At 68.7% G+C, this 17,717-nt stretch overlaps 2 protein-coding genes across 2 annotated transcripts; one reads left to right on the forward strand and one right to left on the reverse strand.

Annotated features, from left to right (window-relative positions):
• Positions 1 to 1,748: 1,748 nt before the first annotated feature.
• LOC134554326 (adenomatous polyposis coli protein 2-like) lies at positions 1,749 to 14,691 on the forward strand. Its single transcript, XM_063404885.1, has 14 exons — positions 1,749 to 1,918; positions 2,013 to 2,103; positions 2,177 to 2,345; positions 2,422 to 2,530; positions 2,620 to 2,733; positions 3,206 to 3,283; positions 4,728 to 4,808; positions 5,318 to 5,699; positions 6,196 to 6,291; positions 6,386 to 6,525; positions 6,976 to 7,053; positions 7,136 to 7,252; positions 8,121 to 8,335; positions 9,116 to 14,691. Exons 1-14 carry the CDS (start codon positions 1,778 to 1,780, stop codon positions 14,499 to 14,501), a joined length of 7,197 nt encoding a protein of 2,398 aa, XP_063260955.1. The 5' UTR covers positions 1,749 to 1,777; the 3' UTR covers positions 14,502 to 14,691.
• Positions 14,692 to 14,895: 204 nt separating this feature from the next.
• Positions 14,896 to 17,627, reverse strand: LOC134553546 (granzyme M-like). Its single transcript, XM_063403362.1, has 5 exons — positions 17,292 to 17,627; positions 17,072 to 17,216; positions 16,402 to 16,662; positions 16,001 to 16,183; positions 14,896 to 15,118 (listed from the first exon to the last, which is right to left on the reverse strand). Exons 1-5 carry the CDS (start codon positions 17,540 to 17,542, stop codon positions 15,104 to 15,106), a joined length of 855 nt encoding a protein of 284 aa, XP_063259432.1. The 5' UTR covers positions 17,543 to 17,627; the 3' UTR covers positions 14,896 to 15,103.
• Positions 17,628 to 17,717: the final 90 nt, after the last annotated feature.

Raw genomic sequence — 17,717 nt, forward strand, 5'->3', positions numbered from 1 at the left:
CCCCGAATATCCCAGCCCTGACCCCCCGGGGGGCAGCCGGAGCACCCCGGGCTCTTACAGGGTGGGGGTCCCCCAGGGGAGGGGGCCCTGACTGGGCAGTTGGGTGGGTACCCGCAGGTTTGGGGTGCTGGGGAGGGGGGAACGTGTTCCCCTGGAGGAGTGGAAGCCCCCGGCTCCCATTATCCCCCCCAGGGCTGAACACCCCCATCCTCCACGTCTGAGTCCTCAGGAAGGGCCTGGAACCGCCTGTGCTCCCCCATCACTGTCACCATAGCAACAGCAGGCCGTGCTCATCCCGCATCCCGCATCCATTATCCTGCATCCCATATCCCGCATCCATTATCCTGCATCCCACATCCCATATCCCTCATCCATCACCTCCCTCGTGTGGCATCCCCCATTCCACATTCCCCATCCCTCATCCTGCATTCTGCTTCCCTCACTCTGCATTCCATGTTCCTGCATCCCTCACCCTGCAGTCCATGTTCCCAAATCCATTATCCTGCATTCCATGTTCCCGCATCCTTCACCCTGCATTCCGTGTTCCCAAATCTATTATCCTGCATTCCATGTTCCCAAATCCCTCACCCTGCATTCCATGTTCCCGCATCCCTCACCCTGCAGTCCGTGTTCCCAAATCCCTCACCCTTCATCCCTCACCCAACCCTCCCTCCCGAATCCCTCACTCTCCACCCCCCATCCCCAACCCCTCACCCCTCACCCCACACCTCCACCCTTCCCCTGCTCCCCACCCTCTCCCTTCCCATCCTCCCGGGGTTTTTTCTCTCCCGGGGGGAATTTCCAGCAGCTGGGGGGGATTGGGGGTCTTTGTCTCCCTTGGGAGCCACGGGCAGGTCTGGGTGGTGGGCAGGATGTGGGACCCCCCACCACCGTGGGGTGCAGGGGTGAAGGAGCAGTTTGGGGGGCCCGGGGTGGCTCCTGGGGGTGTCGATGAGGCCTTGGGGGGCTGCTGGGTCCCACCACAGCCTGGTGGAGCCTCTGTGCTGGAATGGGGGTGCTGGGACACCCCAAAGGACTCACAGGGACAGAAGGGCCCCAGGGAGCCGCCGTGGGGCGGATTTGGGGGTGCCAGAACTGGGGGGGGTCGATCGCTGCCACCCCTGACCCGCTGTGGTGGGGTGGGGGCAGCAGAGGGGAGGAGGGAGCCCCGGCCCCCCCATTGCCCCCCATTGCCCCCCATCCCCGGCCCCCCCCTCACACGAGGGCCCGACCCTCGGGGGGGTGACGAGGGGTCCCCGGCGCCCCCTCCCCGCCTGTGACAGCACCGTGTGTCCCCCCCGGGCAGGTGCGAGGGGCGGTGCTGAGGCAAGGGGAGATTTGGGGGGCTGGGGGGGCACAGGGAGGGCTGAGAGGGTTTAGGGGGGGTCAGAGCAGGGCGGGGGGGCCGTGGAGGGGCCGGGGCTGCCCCCGGTGCCGGAGGGAGCGGAGCGGGAGAAGGTTGGGAGCGGGAGAAGACAAAAGCGAGACAAAGGCAGCGGAGAGCGGAGCTCTGCCGAGGGTGGGAACCCGGCGGGGGCTGGCGGGGCTGGGGAGGCCCTGCCTGGAGTGGGGGGCGGCGCTGGACCCCCACTCTGAGCCGGGAACGCCCCTCTGGGGGGGTTTGGGGGGCACCGGCTCTGCCGGGGCTCGGGGGGTGCGGGTGCTGCGCCGCGATCCCGGGTGGGCGGTGGGTGCCGGGGGGCTGTGAGGGTGCTGGGGACCCCCCCCCGGTGCTGCCCACCCCCGAACCCTCCCGCAGGCGCTGGAGGAGGTGAAGATGTCCGGCTCCATCGCCTCGTACGATCAGCTGGTGCGGCAGGTGGAGGCGCTGAAGAAGGAGAACAGCCACCTCCGGCGGGAGCTGGAGGACAACTCCAACCACCTCTCCAAGCTGGAAAATGAGACCTCGGACATGAAGGTGGGGACGGGCCCGGCTGGGGGGAGGCAAAGGCCCCGAAATGGGGGGTCCCATCCGTGTCTCCCCCTCCTCCACGGCTCCATCCCTGTTTCAGGAGGTCCTGAAGCACCTCCAGGGCAAGCTGGAGCAGGAGGCCCGAGTCATGGTGTCCTCGGGGCAGACGGAGGTGCTGGACCAGCTCAAAGGTGGGTGCCGGGGCAGGGTGGGGATGGGGTGACCCCTCCAAGCCCCCCCTGACCCCGCTGTCCCCGTCCCCAGCCCTGCAGATGGACATCACCAGCCTCTACAACCTCAAGTTCGCCCCGGAGGTGATGAGCACCGGGCGGGGCCCCGAGGAGAGCCCGCCCGCCCCCGGCCCGCACCGGGACGGCCCCGGGGAGCTGGGCAGGGCCACGTTCCGCATGCTGGAGGAGCTGGACCGCGAGAGGTGATGGCCGGGGGGATAAAAGGGGCTGGGGGCGCCGGGGGTTGTGCTGATGGGGGGGATCCTCCCCTCTCCGCAGGTGTTTCCTGCTGGGGGAGATCGAGAAGGAGGAGAAGGAGAAGGTCTGGTACTACTCGCAGCTGCAGAGCCTGGCCACGCGCCTGGACGAGCTGCCCCACGTGGAGACGGTGAGTGGGGGACACCCCCCGCGTCCCCCCCGGCCACGGGGAGCCCCCCAGGCCCTGCCCCGCTCACGCCACCCCCCGTGGCCCCCCAGTTCTCCATGCAGATGGATCTGATCCGGCAGCAGCTGCAGTTCGAGGCGCAGCACATCCGCTCGCTGATGGAGGAGCGCTTCGGCACGGCCGACGAGATGGTGCAGCGGGCACAGGTCGGGTCCTGCACACCCCAAACTCCCCCTGCTCCGCTTCTGGGGGGCCCCAGATTGATGGGCCCAGCTCTGGGCACCCTAGAGCAGCTCTGGGCACCCTAGAGCAGCTCCTCACACCCACAGCAGCTCCTCACACCCTACACCAGCTCCTCACACCCCACACCAGCTCCTCACACCCCACAGCAGCTGCTCACACCCTAGAGCAGCTCCTCACACCCACAGCAGCTCCTCACACCCCACAGCAGCTCCTCACACCCTACACCAGCTCCTCACACCTCACACCAGCTCCTCACACCCACAGCAGCTCCTCACACCCTACACCAGCTCCTCACACCTCGCACCAGCTCCTCACACCCACAGCAGCTCCTCACACCCTCACACCCCCGTTCCTTGCACACTCACACCCCTCCCTCCCGTTTCCTGTGCTCCTGGGGGGTCCCAGCCCTCTCCCAGCCCCTCTGTGCCCCCCCAGATCCGGGCGTCCCGGCTGGAGCAGATCGACAAGGAGCTGATGGAGGCGCAGGACAAGGCGCCGCCGCCGGAGCCGCAGGTAGCGGGGCCGGGGTGTCCCTGTCCCTGCGGGGCCGGGGAGGGTGGAGGAGGGGGCCACCCCCACCGCTGTCCCCGCGCTGTCCCCGCGCTGTCCCCACCGGCACAGCCAGGGCTTTGTGCGGCTCGGGCACCGTGAAATGGGCAGTTGCCATGGAGACCAGAAGTAGGCCATGCGCGGGGGCTCCCGCGGCATCTGCCGCCGACGGAGCGCCAGGGCGGGCAGCCTGCCATCGTCACCGTCACCGTCACGGGCTGCCATCCGCATGGTCCCAGTGTCACCCCCAGGCTCGGCATTGTCACTGTCTCACTGTCGCCCACAGCTCCATCATCATCGTCATCGTCATGGGCTGCCATCACCATCGCCACACTGTCCCACCATTGCCACTGTCACCCACAGCCCTGCCATTGTCACCATCAGAGGCTGCCATCGCCATTGTCCCACTGTCACCAATAGCCCCACCATCATCATGGTCCCACTGTCACCCACAGCTCTGCCATTGTCACCATTAGAGGCTGCCATGGCTGTTGTCCCACTGTCACCCACAGCCCTGCCATTGTCACCATCACAGGCTGCCATTGCCATTGTCCCACTGTCACCCACAGCCCCCCCATTGTCACCATCACAGGCTGCCATTGCCATTGTCCCACTGCCACCCACAGCCCTGCCATTGTCACCATCACAGGCTGCCATTGCCATTGTCCCACTGCCACCCACAGCCCTGCCATTGTCACCATCACAGGCTGCCATTGCCATTGTCCCACTGTCACCCACAGCCCTGCCATTGTCACCATCACAGGCTGCCATTGCCATTGTCCCACTGTCACCCACAGCCCCCCCATTGTCACCATCACAGGCTGCCATTGCCATTGTCCCACTGTCACCCACAGCCCCCCCATTGTCACCATCACAGGCTGCCATTGCCATTGTCCCACTGTCACCCACAGCCCTACCATTGCCATTGTCCCACTGTCACCCACAGCCCTGCCACTGTCACCATCACAGGCTGCCATTGTCATTGTCACACTGTCACCTGCAGCTCTGCCATTGTCACCACCAGAGGCTGCGATCACCATCATCACACTGTCACCCCAAGCCCTGCCATCAGCACAGTCCCATCATCATCCCCCTCCCACCACCACCCACGGCCCCCCAGACGCCCCCAGACCCTCCCAGCCCCCATTCCCACCCCTCCCCCGCTCTGCAGGCCCAGCCCCAGCCCCCTCCCCGCTGCCCACCCTCTCACCCGCCCCCGCTCTCCCTTCCCCGAGCCCGGGCTGCGGCAGCGCCCCCGTCCCAACCATCCCCGATTTTAGCTTAAAATCCACCCTGGCACTGACGGAAGAAACTCCCGGGGATGGCAGGGGGTGGCAGGAAAATGGGGAGGGGCTGGGCAGGGGGGCGAGGGCAGTGCAGGCCCCCTCACCTGCGCCCTCCTCTGCAGCTCTGCGGGAAGGGCCCGGGCATGGAGGGGGACGGCAGCCTGGACCCCCCGACCCACCCCGAGGAGGGCGGCAACACCAAGGTGAGGAGCCCGGCCGGGATGGGCTGAGCCCGGTTTGGGTGGGCTGAGCCCGGTTTGGATGGGCTGAGCCCGGTTTGGGTGGGCTGAGCCCGGTTTGGGTGGGCTGAGCCCGGTTTGGATGGGCTGAGCCCGGTTTGGGTAGGCTGAGCCCGGTTTGGGTGGGCTGAGCCCGGTTTGGATGGGCTGAGCCCGGCCGGGGTGGGCTGAGCCCGGCTCGGATGGGCTGAGCCAGGCTCGGATGGGCTGAGCCCGGTTTGCGTGGGCTGAGCCCGGCTGGGCTGGACTGAGCCCGGCTCGGATGGGCTGAGCCCGGTTTGCGTGGGCTGAGCTCGGCTCGGATGGGCTGAGCCCGGTTTGGATGGACTGAGCCCGGCTGGGATGGACTGAGCCCGGCTCGGACAGGCTGAGCCCGGCCGGGATGCGCTGAGCCCAGCTCGGATGCGCTGAGCCCGGCTCGGATGGGCTGAGCCCGGCCAGGGCAGGCTGAGGTGACCCCGTGTCCCCCGCAGGTGGAGGTGGTGTTCTGGCTGCTGTCCATGCTGGCCACGCGGGACAAGGAGGACATGTCGCGCACGCTGCTGGCCATGTCCAGCTCGCAGGAGAGCTGCCTGGCCATGCGCAAGTCGGGCTGCCTGCCCCTGCTCATCCAGATCCTGCACGACTCCGACGGAGAGCCGGGGCCCCCCGAGAGCCCCACGGGCGCCAAGGACGCCCGCATGAGAGCCAACGCCGCCCTGCACAACATCGTCTTCTCCCAGCCCGACGAGGGCCAGGCCAAGAAGGAGATGCGGGTGCTGCACGTGCTGGAGCAGATCCGCTCCTACTCCGAGACCTGCTGGGACTGGCTGCAGATGCAGAGCCGGGACGGGGGACGCGGCCCCGAGGGCGCTGGTGCGGGCTGGGAGGGACTGGGAGAGGGTAGGAGGGGCTCGGAGGGGGTCGGAGGGGCTGGGAGGGACTGGGAGCGACTGGGAGGGACTGGGAGGGACTGGGAGGGGGTCGGAGGGGGTCGGAGGGGGTCGGAGGGGCTGGGAGGGGCTGGGAGGGGCCGGGAGGGAGTCGGAGGGGCTGGGAAGGGGTCGGAGGTGGTCGGAGGGTCTGGAAGGGGCTGGGAAGGGCTGGGAAGGGCTGAGAGGGCCTGCGAAGGGCTGGGAGGGGCCGGGAGGGGCTGGGAAGGGCTCGGAGGGGCTGGGAGGGACTGGGAGGGGGTCAGAGGTGGTCGGAGGGGCTGGAAGGGGCTGGGAAGGGCTGAGAGGGCCTGCGAAGGGCTGGGAGGGGCCGGGAGGGGCTGGGAAGGACTGGGAGGGGCCGGGAGGGGCTGGGAGGGACTGGGAGGGGCTGGGAGCGGTGTGTGGCACAGGACACTGACCCTCATCCCCCCCTCCAGTGCCGGTGCCCATCGAGCCCCAGATCTGCCAGGCCACCTGTGCCATCATGAAGCTGTCCTTTGACGAGGAGTACCGGCGGGCCATGAACGAGCTGGGTGAGTGCGGGGAGGGGGCTCCTCCCCCCCGCCCCGCACCCCGAGGGGGTGCTGGAGGTGGGGGAACCCCAACCCACCCCTGCCCCGTCCTCAGGTGGGCTGCAGGCGGTGGCCGAGCTGCTGCAGGTGGACTACGAGATGCACAAGATGACCAACGACCCGCTGAACCTGGCGCTGCGGCGCTACGCGGGGATGGCCCTCACCAACCTCACCTTCGGAGACGTGGTCAACAAGGTGGGGGGCTGTTGCTTTTAGGTAGAAGGCTGGAGACTCGGTTTTAAAGGATAGCACGGCAGCTGAGCTTTGCTTTAGCTCTTTGGGTTATAGACAAACGCTGACACTAATACGGTGGATGGTTAAAATGGTGATTTATTAGCTTGTATCTTGGAGTTAAATACTTGAAGGGGTTTTGCTATGTCACAAGGGGATGGTGGGTCTTAGTCGTTAGTAAAGGGAGATGGAAAACTGATGAAGTTAGAGGGAGTTGCATCCCTCAGAGGGACTTTTTTCGCTTATCTCTATGGATGAGGGGGAGGAAGAGTCTTAGCTGCCTTTCTGGTACATTCTGAAATCTTCCGCGACGCCTGTGTCCTTGCTTACCACAGGGGGCGGCGGTTTGGGGGGGCTCAGCAGGGTCTGGGGGTCACAGCGTCACCCTCATCGCCGTCCTCCTCCTCCTCGCAGGCCACGCTGTGCTCCCGCCGGGGCTGCATGGAGGCCATCGTGGCTCAGCTGGGCTCCGACAGCGAGGAGCTGCACCAGGTGGGTGCTGGGGGGGGTCCCTGGGGTGGGGGACAGCCAGGGGGACACCCCGGTGCCCCCTGACCCTGCTCTGCCCCTTCAGGTGGTCTCCAGCATCCTGAGGAACCTGTCCTGGCGCGCTGACATCAACAGCAAGAAGGTGCTGCGGGAGGTGGGCAGCGTCACCGGGCTGACGCGCTGCGCGCTGCACGCCGGCAAGGTGAGCCCGGGGGACAGCGGGACAGGATGGACAGACAGACCTGGCAGGGCTGTGTGTCCCCTGGGTCAGGGGACAACAGGCACAGGATGGACAGACAGACCTGGCAGGGCTCTGTGTCCCCTGGGGCGGGGGACAGCGGGGACAGGATGGACAGACAGACCTGGCAGGGCTCTGTGTCCCCTGGGTCAGGGGACAACAGGCACAGGATGGACAGACAGACCTGGCAGGGCTCTGTGTCCCCACTGGGGTGGGTGACAGCGGGCACAGGGTGACAGGACAGATCTGGCAGGGCTCTGTGTCCCCTGGGGCGGGGGACAACAGGCACAGGATGGACAGACAGACCTGGCAGGGCTCTGTGTCCCCACTGGGGTGGGGGACAGCGGGGACAGGATGGACAGACAGACCTGGCAGGGCTCTGTGTCCCCACTGGGGTAGGGGACAGTGGGCACAGGGTGACAGGACAGGGCTGACAGGAGTTGTGTGTCCCCACTGGATTGGGGGACAGCGGGCACAGGGTGACAGGACAGATCTGGCAGGGCTGTGTCCCCTCTAGGGTGGGGGACAACGGGCACAGGATGGACAGACAGACCTGGCAGGGGTGCATGTCCCCACCGGGACAGGTGACAGCGGGCACAGGGTGACAGGACAGGGCTGACAGGACTGTGTGTCCCCACTGGGGTGGGTGACAGCGGGGACAGGATGAACAGACAGACCTGGCAGGGCTGTGTCCCCACTGGGGTGGGTGACAGCGGGCACAGAGTGACAGGACAGGGTGACAGGAGTTGTGTGTCCCCACTGGGGTGGGTGGCAGCAGGCACAGGGTGACAGGACAGGGCTGACAGGAGTTGTGTGTCCCCTCCCGGGGCAGGAGTCGACGCTGAAGAGCGTCCTGAGCGCGCTGTGGAACCTCTCGGCGCACAGCACGGAGAACAAGGCGGCCATCTGCGGGGTGGACGGGGCCCTGGGCTTCCTGGTCAGCACCCTCACCTACAAGTGCCAGAGCAACTCCCTGGCCATCATCGAGAGCGGCGGCGGCATCCTCAGGAACGTCTCCAGCCTCATCGCCACGCGGGAGGATTACAGGTGAGGGTGGGGACACACCTGAGGGACACAGGGCACCAGGGACACCCAGGGATGGCATTGGGGGATGCCGTGCCTGTGGATAGGATGGGAATGGAGATGGGGGACCCTGGGCACCAGGGATGGTGTTGGGAGGTGCCATGGTTGGGGGTAGGATGGAAATGGGGGGTCCAGGGCACCACGGACCCCAGGGATGGCACTGGGGGATGCCATGGCTGGGGATAGGATGGGAACGGAGATGGGGGGTCCAGGGCACCATGGATGGCACTGGGGGATGCCGTGCCTGTGGATAGGATGGGAATGGAGATGGGGGACCCTGGGCACCACGGATGGCGTTGGGGGATGCTGTGGCTGGAGGTAGGATGGGAATGGGGGGTCCAGGGCGCCACAGACACAACGGATGGCACTGGGGGCTGCCGTGGCTGGGGGTAAAATGGGAATGGGGGACCCTGGGCACCATGGATGGTGTTGAGGGGTGACATGGCTGGGGGTTGGATGGGAATGGGGGGTCCAGGTCACCACGGGCACCAGGGATGGCACTGGGGCATGTCGTGGCTGTGGGTAGGATGGGAACAGAAATGGAGTCTCATTGGGCACCACGGGTGGTGTTGAGGAATGCCGTGGCTGGGGGTGCTGCAGGATTGGGGGGCACTGCAGACCCCAAGGACAGCACGGGGAGATGTCATGGCTGGGCAGGGGTGGGATCACCTTGCACCCCCAGAATGGGGCAAGGAGGGGTCCAGGACCACCCTGACGGCCAGGGGGGTCCCCTCTGTCCCACAGGCAGGTGCTCCGGGACCACAACTGCCTGCAGACGCTGCTGCAGCACCTGCGCTCGCACAGCCTGACCATCGTCAGCAACGCCTGCGGCACCCTCTGGAACCTGTCAGCCCGCAGCCCCCGCGACCAGGAGCTGCTGTGGGACCTGGGGGCGGTCAGCATGCTCCGCAACCTCATCCACTCCAAGCACAAGATGATCGCCATGGGCAGCGCGGCTGCGCTGCGAAACCTCCTCACCAACCGGCCCCCCAAGTACAAGGACGCGGCCGTGGTGTCGCCGGGCTCCTGCATGCCCTCGCTCTACATGCGCAAGCAGAAGGCGCTGGAGGCCGAGCTGGACGCCAAACACCTGGCTGAGACTTTTGACACCATGGAAAAGCAAAGCCTGAAGGGCCAGAGCGCCAAGAAGCCGCCACGGCACATGGAGAGCCTGGTGAAGGATTATGCCTCCGACTCGGGCTGCTTCGACGACGACGAGGTGCCCAACATCTCCACGGGCGTGGAGACAGCCAGCGCCTCCGTCCTCTCCATGTTCCTCAACTCCTCCTTCCTGCAGGGCCAGGCGCTGCCGCGGGCGCTGGCACAGCGGCGCTGCCCGGAGCCGGAGAAGGACGGCAGCGGCAAAGCGGCCGAGCCCAAGAAGCCGCCGCTGCCGGAGGACGACGTCTCGCTGGCCGCCGAGAAGCTGGCCAACAAGATCTCCAGCACGGTGGCCAAGATCGACAAGCTGGTGGAGGACATCTCCACCATGCACAACTCCTCGGACGACAGCTTCAGCCTCAGCTCCGAGGATCACTGCCTGGACTGGCAGTACGGCCCCGAGGACGGGCACGAGGCGCGCGCCCAGTCCTGCTCGCCGTGCCGGCTGTCGGACGCCGGCGGCTTTGCCAAGCGGGAGAGCCTGGGCCGGGCGCACACCCTGCTGCGGCTGAAGACGGCCTACACCAGCCTGTCCACCGACAGCCTCAACAGCGGCAGCACCAGCGACGGCTACTGCACCAAGGAGCACATGAAGCCCTGCCCCAGGGCTGCTCTCCTGGACTACCGTGACGAGCTGCAGCGCTACCAGAAGCGGCCCAGCCGGCTCGACCTCAAGAGCATCCTGGGCAAACCCGAGCGGGCCGAGCCCCCCGCGCGGGACCCGGCCGAGCAGGACAAACCCGAGCAGCGGGACCTGCCCGAGCGGGCCAAGAAGGCGGTGACGTTCCCCAGCCCCAAGGTGCCGGAGAAGGAGACGGAGTGGAAGAAGGAGGCGGGCACCAAGCCCCCCACCGACCCCCACGTTCGCACCATCAAGCTTTCTCCGTCCTACCAGCACGTCCCCATGTTTGAGACCCTGGCCAAGAGCAGCGCGGCCGCTGGCCACCAGCCCTCCCTCCTGGGCAGGAAGCAAGCCTGGCTCCCCCCGGCGCTGCTGCAGGCGGCCGAGCCCCTGAGCAAGATCCCGGAGAAGCTGCCGGCCCAGCCGCCGGCGTCGGCGGAGCAGGAGTCGGTGCAGAAGTACTCGGTGGAGGACACCCCGATCTGCTTCTCCCGCTGCAGCTCCCTGTCCTCCCTCTCCTCGGCAGACAACGTGCTGGACGGGCAGAGCCACAGCGAGAACGACCTGGATAGCGACTCCTCCCTGGAGATCCTGGAGATGGAGGAAGGGGACGCCGAAGGGGAGGACGGGAGGCAGGAAAAGGAGAAGGCGGCGGATCTGGGTCCCACCACGCCGGCGGGGATCTCCCAGCCCATCACCATCCCCTTCCCGAAGCGCGACAAGGTTTTCCTGCGGGAGGCCTCGCCCTCGCGCCAGGAGGACCTGACGCCCTCCAGCTCCTCGGAGAATTACATCCAGGAGACGCCGCTGGTGATGAGCCGCTGCAGCTCCGTCAGCTCCCTGGGCAGCTTCGAGAGCCCCTCCATCGCCAGCTCCATCCAGAGCGACCCGTGCAGCGAAATGATCAGCGGCACCATCAGCCCCAGCGAGCTGCCCGACAGCCCCGGGCAGACCATGCCCCCCAGCCGCAGCAAGACCCCCCTCTTCGAGCTGGGCTGCCAGCCCGAGAAGGAGACCAGCCAGTTCAACATCCAGTGGGAGAACAACGTCAAGAAATTCATGGAGATCACCGACTTCAAGGAGCGCTTCCAGCTGCCCCAGGACCTGGACTCCATGGTTTACTTCACGGTGGAGAAACCCAACGAGAACTTCTCGTGCGCCTCCAGCCTGAGCGCGCTGCCCCTCCACGAGCACTACGTGCAAAAGGACGTGGAGCTCAAGCTGATCCCCACCTTCCCGGAGAAGAACAGCCTGAACTTCGCCGCCCACGAGAAGCGGGAGGAGCGGCGGGAGGAGCGGTACCTGGAGGGCCGGCGGAGGGCCGAGCGCCCCGAGCCCCCCGACGACGACGACATCGAGATCCTCAAGGAGTGCATCAGCTCGGCCATGCCCTCCCGCTTCCGCAAGGTCAAGACCTCGCTGCTGTCCGGGCAGGTGCTGCACCCGCACACCAAGAAGCCGCTGCACGTCCCCGTGTACATGCTGGTGCCGGCCCACGCCCACCCCGGCGTCCCCAGGCACCTGCGAGCCGCCGCCCGCGACCTCTTCAAGGACGACGACTCCTTCACAGACTCTGCCGACGGGACCCCCGTCAACTTCTCCAGCGCCGCCTCGCTCAGCGACGAGACCCTGCGGTACCCGGCGGGCGAGGAGGGCGAGCACGGCCCGCCCGAGCGCCGCCGTGAGCCCGGCACCATCCCGGCCCGCCGCGCCGCCTCCGGCAGCTCGGCCCCCGCCCGCCTCGGCTCGGCCGGGAAGGGCAAAGCGGGCCCGGGCCGCGGGGAGGGGAAGCGGGGCCAGACCCTCCCGAAGGGCGCGTCCAGCCTGGAGCTGGGGGTGGGCAGGGCCAGCGGTGCCCCCGGCAGGAAGGAGGACGCTCTGGAGGACGGGGTGGTGTTCCAGTCGCTGTGCCACACCACGCCGACGGAGGAAGCCGTCTACTGCTTCTACGATCCGGACCTGGAGGAGCTGCCCGAGGCGGGCAGGGACGGGCCCGGCAGCAGAGCCCAGCCCGGCCGGGCGGCGCGGAGGGAGCGCTGGGGAGGCTCCGTCCCCCACAAGGAACCCGAGCCCGCGCCTCGTCCGGCGAAGGCGAAGCCTCAAAACAACCTGATCGCGGACGAGACGCCGCCGTGCTACTCCCTGAGCTCCTCCATGAGCTCCCTGAGCGACGCCAACCTGTCCGAGGGCGAGGAGCGGGGCCAGCCCTGCGGCAAAGCCGCCTGGCCGCGGGCGGCGGCGGCGGGGCAGGCGCAGGGGGGCTCGCCCAGCTCCCCCAGCCTCAACTCGGAGGATGATCTGCTGCAGAAGTGCATCGGCTCGGCCATGCCCAAGCGGCGGCGGCCCGCGGCTCGCCGCAGGCTGGTGGACAGAAAGCAGAAGGCTCCGGGCGCCGGCGGGAGGGAGAGGAAAGCCGAGAGCAGGCATCACCCCGAGGAGGACGCCGGCTCCGACCGGGGCTCCGACCTGGACAGCGTGGAGTGGCAGGCCATCCAGGAGGGAGCCAACTCCATCGTCACCTGGCTGCACCAGGCTGCGGCCTCCCTGTCCCGGGAGCCTTCCTCCGAGTCCGACTCCATCCTGTCCTTCATGTCGGGGCTCTCGGTGGGCTCCACGCTGCAGCTCTCGCTGGGCAGGCAGGACAAGCAGCGGCCCGGCAGCGCCTCGGGCCGGGAGCCGGCGAGGAGGGAGCGCAGCAAGGGCCGCCCGGAGCGCAAGGACGCGGCCGGTGCCCGCCCCGCCGGCCGCGCCGCCTCCAGGGCGGAGCGGAGCCCGGCGCCCGCCAAGCCGGTGCCCAACCTGCCCGTGGTCTTCCGCGGCAGGACCGTCATCTACATGCCCAGCCTGGCCAAAGATGCCCCCAGCCCGCGGGCCACGCCCAAGAGGAGCCCCGCGGCCAAGCCCGAGGCGCCGCCGGCCAAGAACCTCTCGCTGAGCCAGCAGCGCTCGCGGAGCCTGCACCGGCTGGGCAAAGCCCCCGAGAGCGGGGAGCTGGCGCTGCCCAAGCGGAGCACCACCCCGCCCGCCCGCATCGGCAAAGGGCCCCCCTCCTCGGGCTCCTCCCGCACCTCCACGCCCTCCCAGCACGCCCCCAAGAAGCTGCCGTCGCCCTCGCAGGTCACCAAGCAGGGCGGCCCGGCCGCGGGCAAGGCGAGCGGCTCCTCCTCCCCGCCGGGACCCCCGGCCCGAGCCCCGGCCCCCAAATCCCCGGCTCCCAAGCAGTCCAAGACGCAGAAGTCTCCCGTGCGCATCCCCTTCATGCAGAAGCCCAGCAGGAAGGTGCTGCCGGGCCGGGGGACCATGCCGGTGCTGGAGGAGCAGGTGGACGGCTCCAAAGCTCGGCCCGGGGGGCCGGGGGGCAGCCGGCTCAACCTGGTGCGGATGTCATCCGCCCGCTCCAGCGGGAGCGACTCGGACCGCTCCGGCTTCCTGCGCCAGCTCACCTTCATCAAGGAATCCTCGAGCCTGCTGCTGCGGCACCGCTCCGACCTGTCCCCGGCGCCGCCCGCCGCCTCGCTGCCCCGCCGGGGCTCCCCCCAGCGCAGCCGAGCCGCGCTCCCGGCCGTGTTTCTCTGCTCCTCCCGCTGCGACGAGCTCAAGGCGGCCAAACCGGCCACCCCCGGCCAGCGGCCGCTCATCCCCAGAGCCCAGCCCGGCGCCAAAGCCGCGCCCGGGGTTAAGCCGCCGCGCCGGACCAGCTCCGAGAGCCCGTCCCGGCTGCCGGTGAAGACCGGAGCGCCCGCGGCCGAGCCCTTCAAGCGCTACTCGTCCTCTCCCAACATCAGCGTGGCGCGGCGGGCGGCCAGCCCCTCCTCCGTGCGCTCCGAGGCGGCGGCGCGGCGGCGGCAGAACGAGGCGGCTCCCGGGGGCCCTCCGGGAAAGCCGCCGGTGGTGATGATGAAGGGCACGTGGCGGCGGATCCGCGACGAGGACATCCCGCACATCCTCAAGAGCACGCTGCCCTCCTCCGCGCTGCCGCTGGCGGGCTCCGCCGACGAGGAGCCCCCCGGCAGCCCCGGGAGCCCCGGCACGGCCAGGAAGACCAGCGACGCCGTGGTGCAGACCGAGGATTTCGCCACCTCCAAGACCAACTCCAGCACCTCTCCCACGCTGGAGAGCCGCGAGGGACCCCCGCACCCCCGCGCCACCGGCGACGGCGAAGCCCCCGCGCCCACCAAGGCCGCCGTGCCCATCTCGTTCGGCCACGAGGCGCCCGCCGGGAGCTTCCCCGGCAGCCGGCACGGCTCCCCCAGCAAGGCCGCCCGTGTCACCCCCTTCAACTACGTCCCCAGCCCCATGGCGGTGACGGCGGCGGCCGACAAGGCGGCCGAGAAAATCCAAGCTTGATTGTCCCAGGGAGGGTCCTGTGACACCCCCAGCGCCACGGGAGCTGTGCTGGGGACACCCACGGGGATGTGGGACAGCTGGGGAGCACTGAGTCACCCCAACCCCGGCTGGGGTCCTGCTGTGCTGGAGCATCACAATTCCCAGTAAGGACTGGACAGGACTGGGAATGTTCCGGGTCTGACACCCCAAGCTGGGGTGGTTCTCGTGGACCATCTCCTCCCCCTGAGGGACATCCAGGGACAAGCTGAGGTGTCCCCTCGTGCCCCCATCGTGCTCGCCCAGGGGTTGGGCCAGAGCCTGATCCCACACGATCCAGAACCAGGAAAACCCCACACGCTCCAGCTCTTCTGGCACCAGCTCTGGCTCTGCCAGCGAGGGCAGCTCGTTTATTAGCAGGGGAAGGGACGCAGGGGAGAGGCTTTGGAGGGGACATGGGGACCAGGACCCCCGTTTGTGCTGCTGGAGGCTCCTGGTTGCTGACGGGTGACCTGTGCCGGTCCGAGGTGGTGGCAGGAGGAAATGGTGCAGGAAATGGTGCAGGAGGAGCTGGGCAGGGCTCGCGGGGGTGGCGGGGGTCCCGATGAGCTCATCCCGTGGTGCTGTCACAGGCTGGGGGGCTGCTCCGGGAGGGGACAGCACGCTGAGCTGGCACTGGGATTCCCAACCCCCAGGAAAGGGTCTGGCGTCCCTTACCTTCACCCCCAGCCCCCCAGCCTCACCACCAGGGCAGCAGAGCCTGGGCTGGCAGCCGGGATTCCCGGTGTGTCCTTGGGGATGTGGACACGGATCCATCCAGGACTGGATCACGCCCACGAGCACGAGGAGTCCCAGCCCCAAAACCCTGGGGACACCCCCACTCCTGCTGCCAGCCCGGCCGAAATTGGGGTGTGTGGGAAGTGCCTCACCCCCCGGGATGGGCTGCAGTGGGACCCCCAATTCAGGGGGTCCCAGACCCCTCGGATACCTCCCCATCCTGCAGTATCACTCCTGCTTTGGGTGGGGTGACCCTTGTGCCCCCCCAGTGCCACTGGGGGCTGCAGGGACAGACACAGGGCTATGGGGACACACCTGGGTGGTGGCTGTGGGGACATTGTGCAGCTCTGGGGACACAGAGCAGAGCCAGGGAGACACCGGGACCGTGGGGACATGCAGGGGGTCCCCAGGGGGGTGCACTGGGGTCCTGGGGACGGGCACACCCCGGTGCCCACTGGAGCCCCCCTGCCCTGGCAGTGGCCAGCACGGAGGGACCAGCGGCCGGGACTGAAGAAAAGGAGGAAAATCCCAGGAGCGGCACTCCCGGGGGCTGTGAGGGGGCGCAGGGGAGGCAGGAGGGTCAGCACCGCCCCCAGGGTCCGAACCACCGCCCTCCCCACAGCCCCGCCGGGCTCCGCGGGCCGTGGCTGTATCTATGTACTAAGGATGTTATTTTACCAGAGTCTGGACAGTATTCCCGATTAAAAGCCAACCTGTGTAAATAGGAAAGAGCGTTTGGTCCGTACCGTGTGTTCGAGCTCGCTGGGTTTGCAGCCCCTCCGCAGCGTCTTCTGGATCCATTTCTTGTGCTTCACGGTCGAGGTGGCCACCGGCGGCTTGGAGGGGTCGGTGGGGTTCTTGCCGCGGAAGGACATCACGCCGGCCACTGCCGGCCACTTCCCGCACACCAGCGGGCCCCCGGAGTCACCCTGGAGGGGAGGGGACACCGGCCAGTGCACCCCTGCCAGGGGACAAGGGACCTGTCCTGTCCTGGGTGTCCCTCCCACCATGGCCAGGGGGACACCTCACCTGCTCGGGGTGAGCATCCTCCCCGGAGCCCCCCGCACCTGGGCTGGGGGTGGGCAGAGCTTTGCAGCCTCCGGAGCCCCCCGCACCCTGCGCAACCCCTGGAGCCCCAAACTCTCACCTTGGCGGGGGTCGAGCCGGGGGGCTGCCCCTGGAAGCAGATCATGGCGGGGCCGATTTCTCCGCGCCAGAAGCGGCTGTTGTTGCACACCCGCGTGTCCATCACCGTCACCTCCAGCTCCTGCAGGGTGGGCGACGGGCCCCCGCCCTTGGGGTGGGTGAGCCCCCAGCCCGCCAGGCTGCACCGCGCCCCCGGCTTCGGCTCCCGCCTCGGCAGCGAGATCAGCCGCCGTGTCCTGCTCAGTGTCACCGTCCCGTCCAGCTGCGGGCGGGGGGCGGTGTCAGACCCCTCCCCGTGGGCAGAGGGGCGGGCAGGGAGCGCCCCAGAACCGCGGGTGGGGCGTCAGAGGGGAGCACCCCAATGGGGGGCTGGGGGGAGCCCCCAGTACCGCAGGTGAGGGGCCGAGAGGGAGCAAGTGGGGGGCTGAGGAGGAGCCCCCCGAGGCCGCGGGGGGAAGGGGAGCACGGAGCCGATGCAGCGCCCACGGGAGCGGGGAGATGACACCCGGGTGTGAAATCTCTCGGGGGTGAGAAGCGGAAATGTCAGCGAGCCGCTCGGCTGCGAGCGCAGCTGCACCGGCACCGTGCGATCACTCCCGCCCCTTCCCCGCAGCGCTTCCCGGCACCGCCGCCGCTCCTCGGAGCCCTCCCCGCGGCCGGCCCGGCCCTACCTGGAGCAGGAGCAGGTCGTTCTCCATCTTGTCTCGGTCGTAGCCGGGGTGGGGACACGCAGCCCGGATGGCGAAGCTCTGCGCGTCCGCCCCGCGGTGCCGCCAGCTGTGCAGCCCCGCCACCAGCACCCCCTTGTGCCACGACCTGCCCCGCCCCGGGAGCGGTGTCAGCCCGGTGCCGCTCACCGGAGCGCCGTCCCTTCCCCGGGGCCGGACTCACCTCCCGGACAGGCAGTGAGCAGCCGTCAGCGCCCAGCGCCGGTGCAGCAGCGCTGCCCCGCAGGCGTGAACCCCCCCGAACTGCAGGGACACCATGTAGGGCCGCGAGTGGGGCTTGGCCTCGTGTCCCCCGATGATCGAGGGCTGCAGCCAGCTCCCGTCCCCGGCCAGTGCCTGCGAGCCGCGGGGCTCTCCCCGCAGGAGGAGCAGCAGCAGCAGCAGCAGCGGCCCCAGGCAGCGCCTCGCCCCCATCGCGCCCGCCCCGCGTCTGCAGCAGCCCCGGGCCGCGTGTGAGAGCAGCGGGAGCGGCGAACGGATCCCCCTCGGGGGCAGGAAGGGGAAGAAGCACCCGCAAGGTGACACCTGAGGGGGTGGGCAACACCCGCGGCCCCGCCAGCGCTCGGCTCTGCGGGCAGGAGGCGGCAGC

This window comes from Prinia subflava, chromosome 8 (assembly GCF_021018805.1).
Source record: "Prinia subflava isolate CZ2003 ecotype Zambia chromosome 8, Cam_Psub_1.2, whole genome shotgun sequence".
Classification (NCBI taxonomy): Eukaryota; Metazoa; Chordata; class Aves; order Passeriformes; family Cisticolidae; genus Prinia; species Prinia subflava.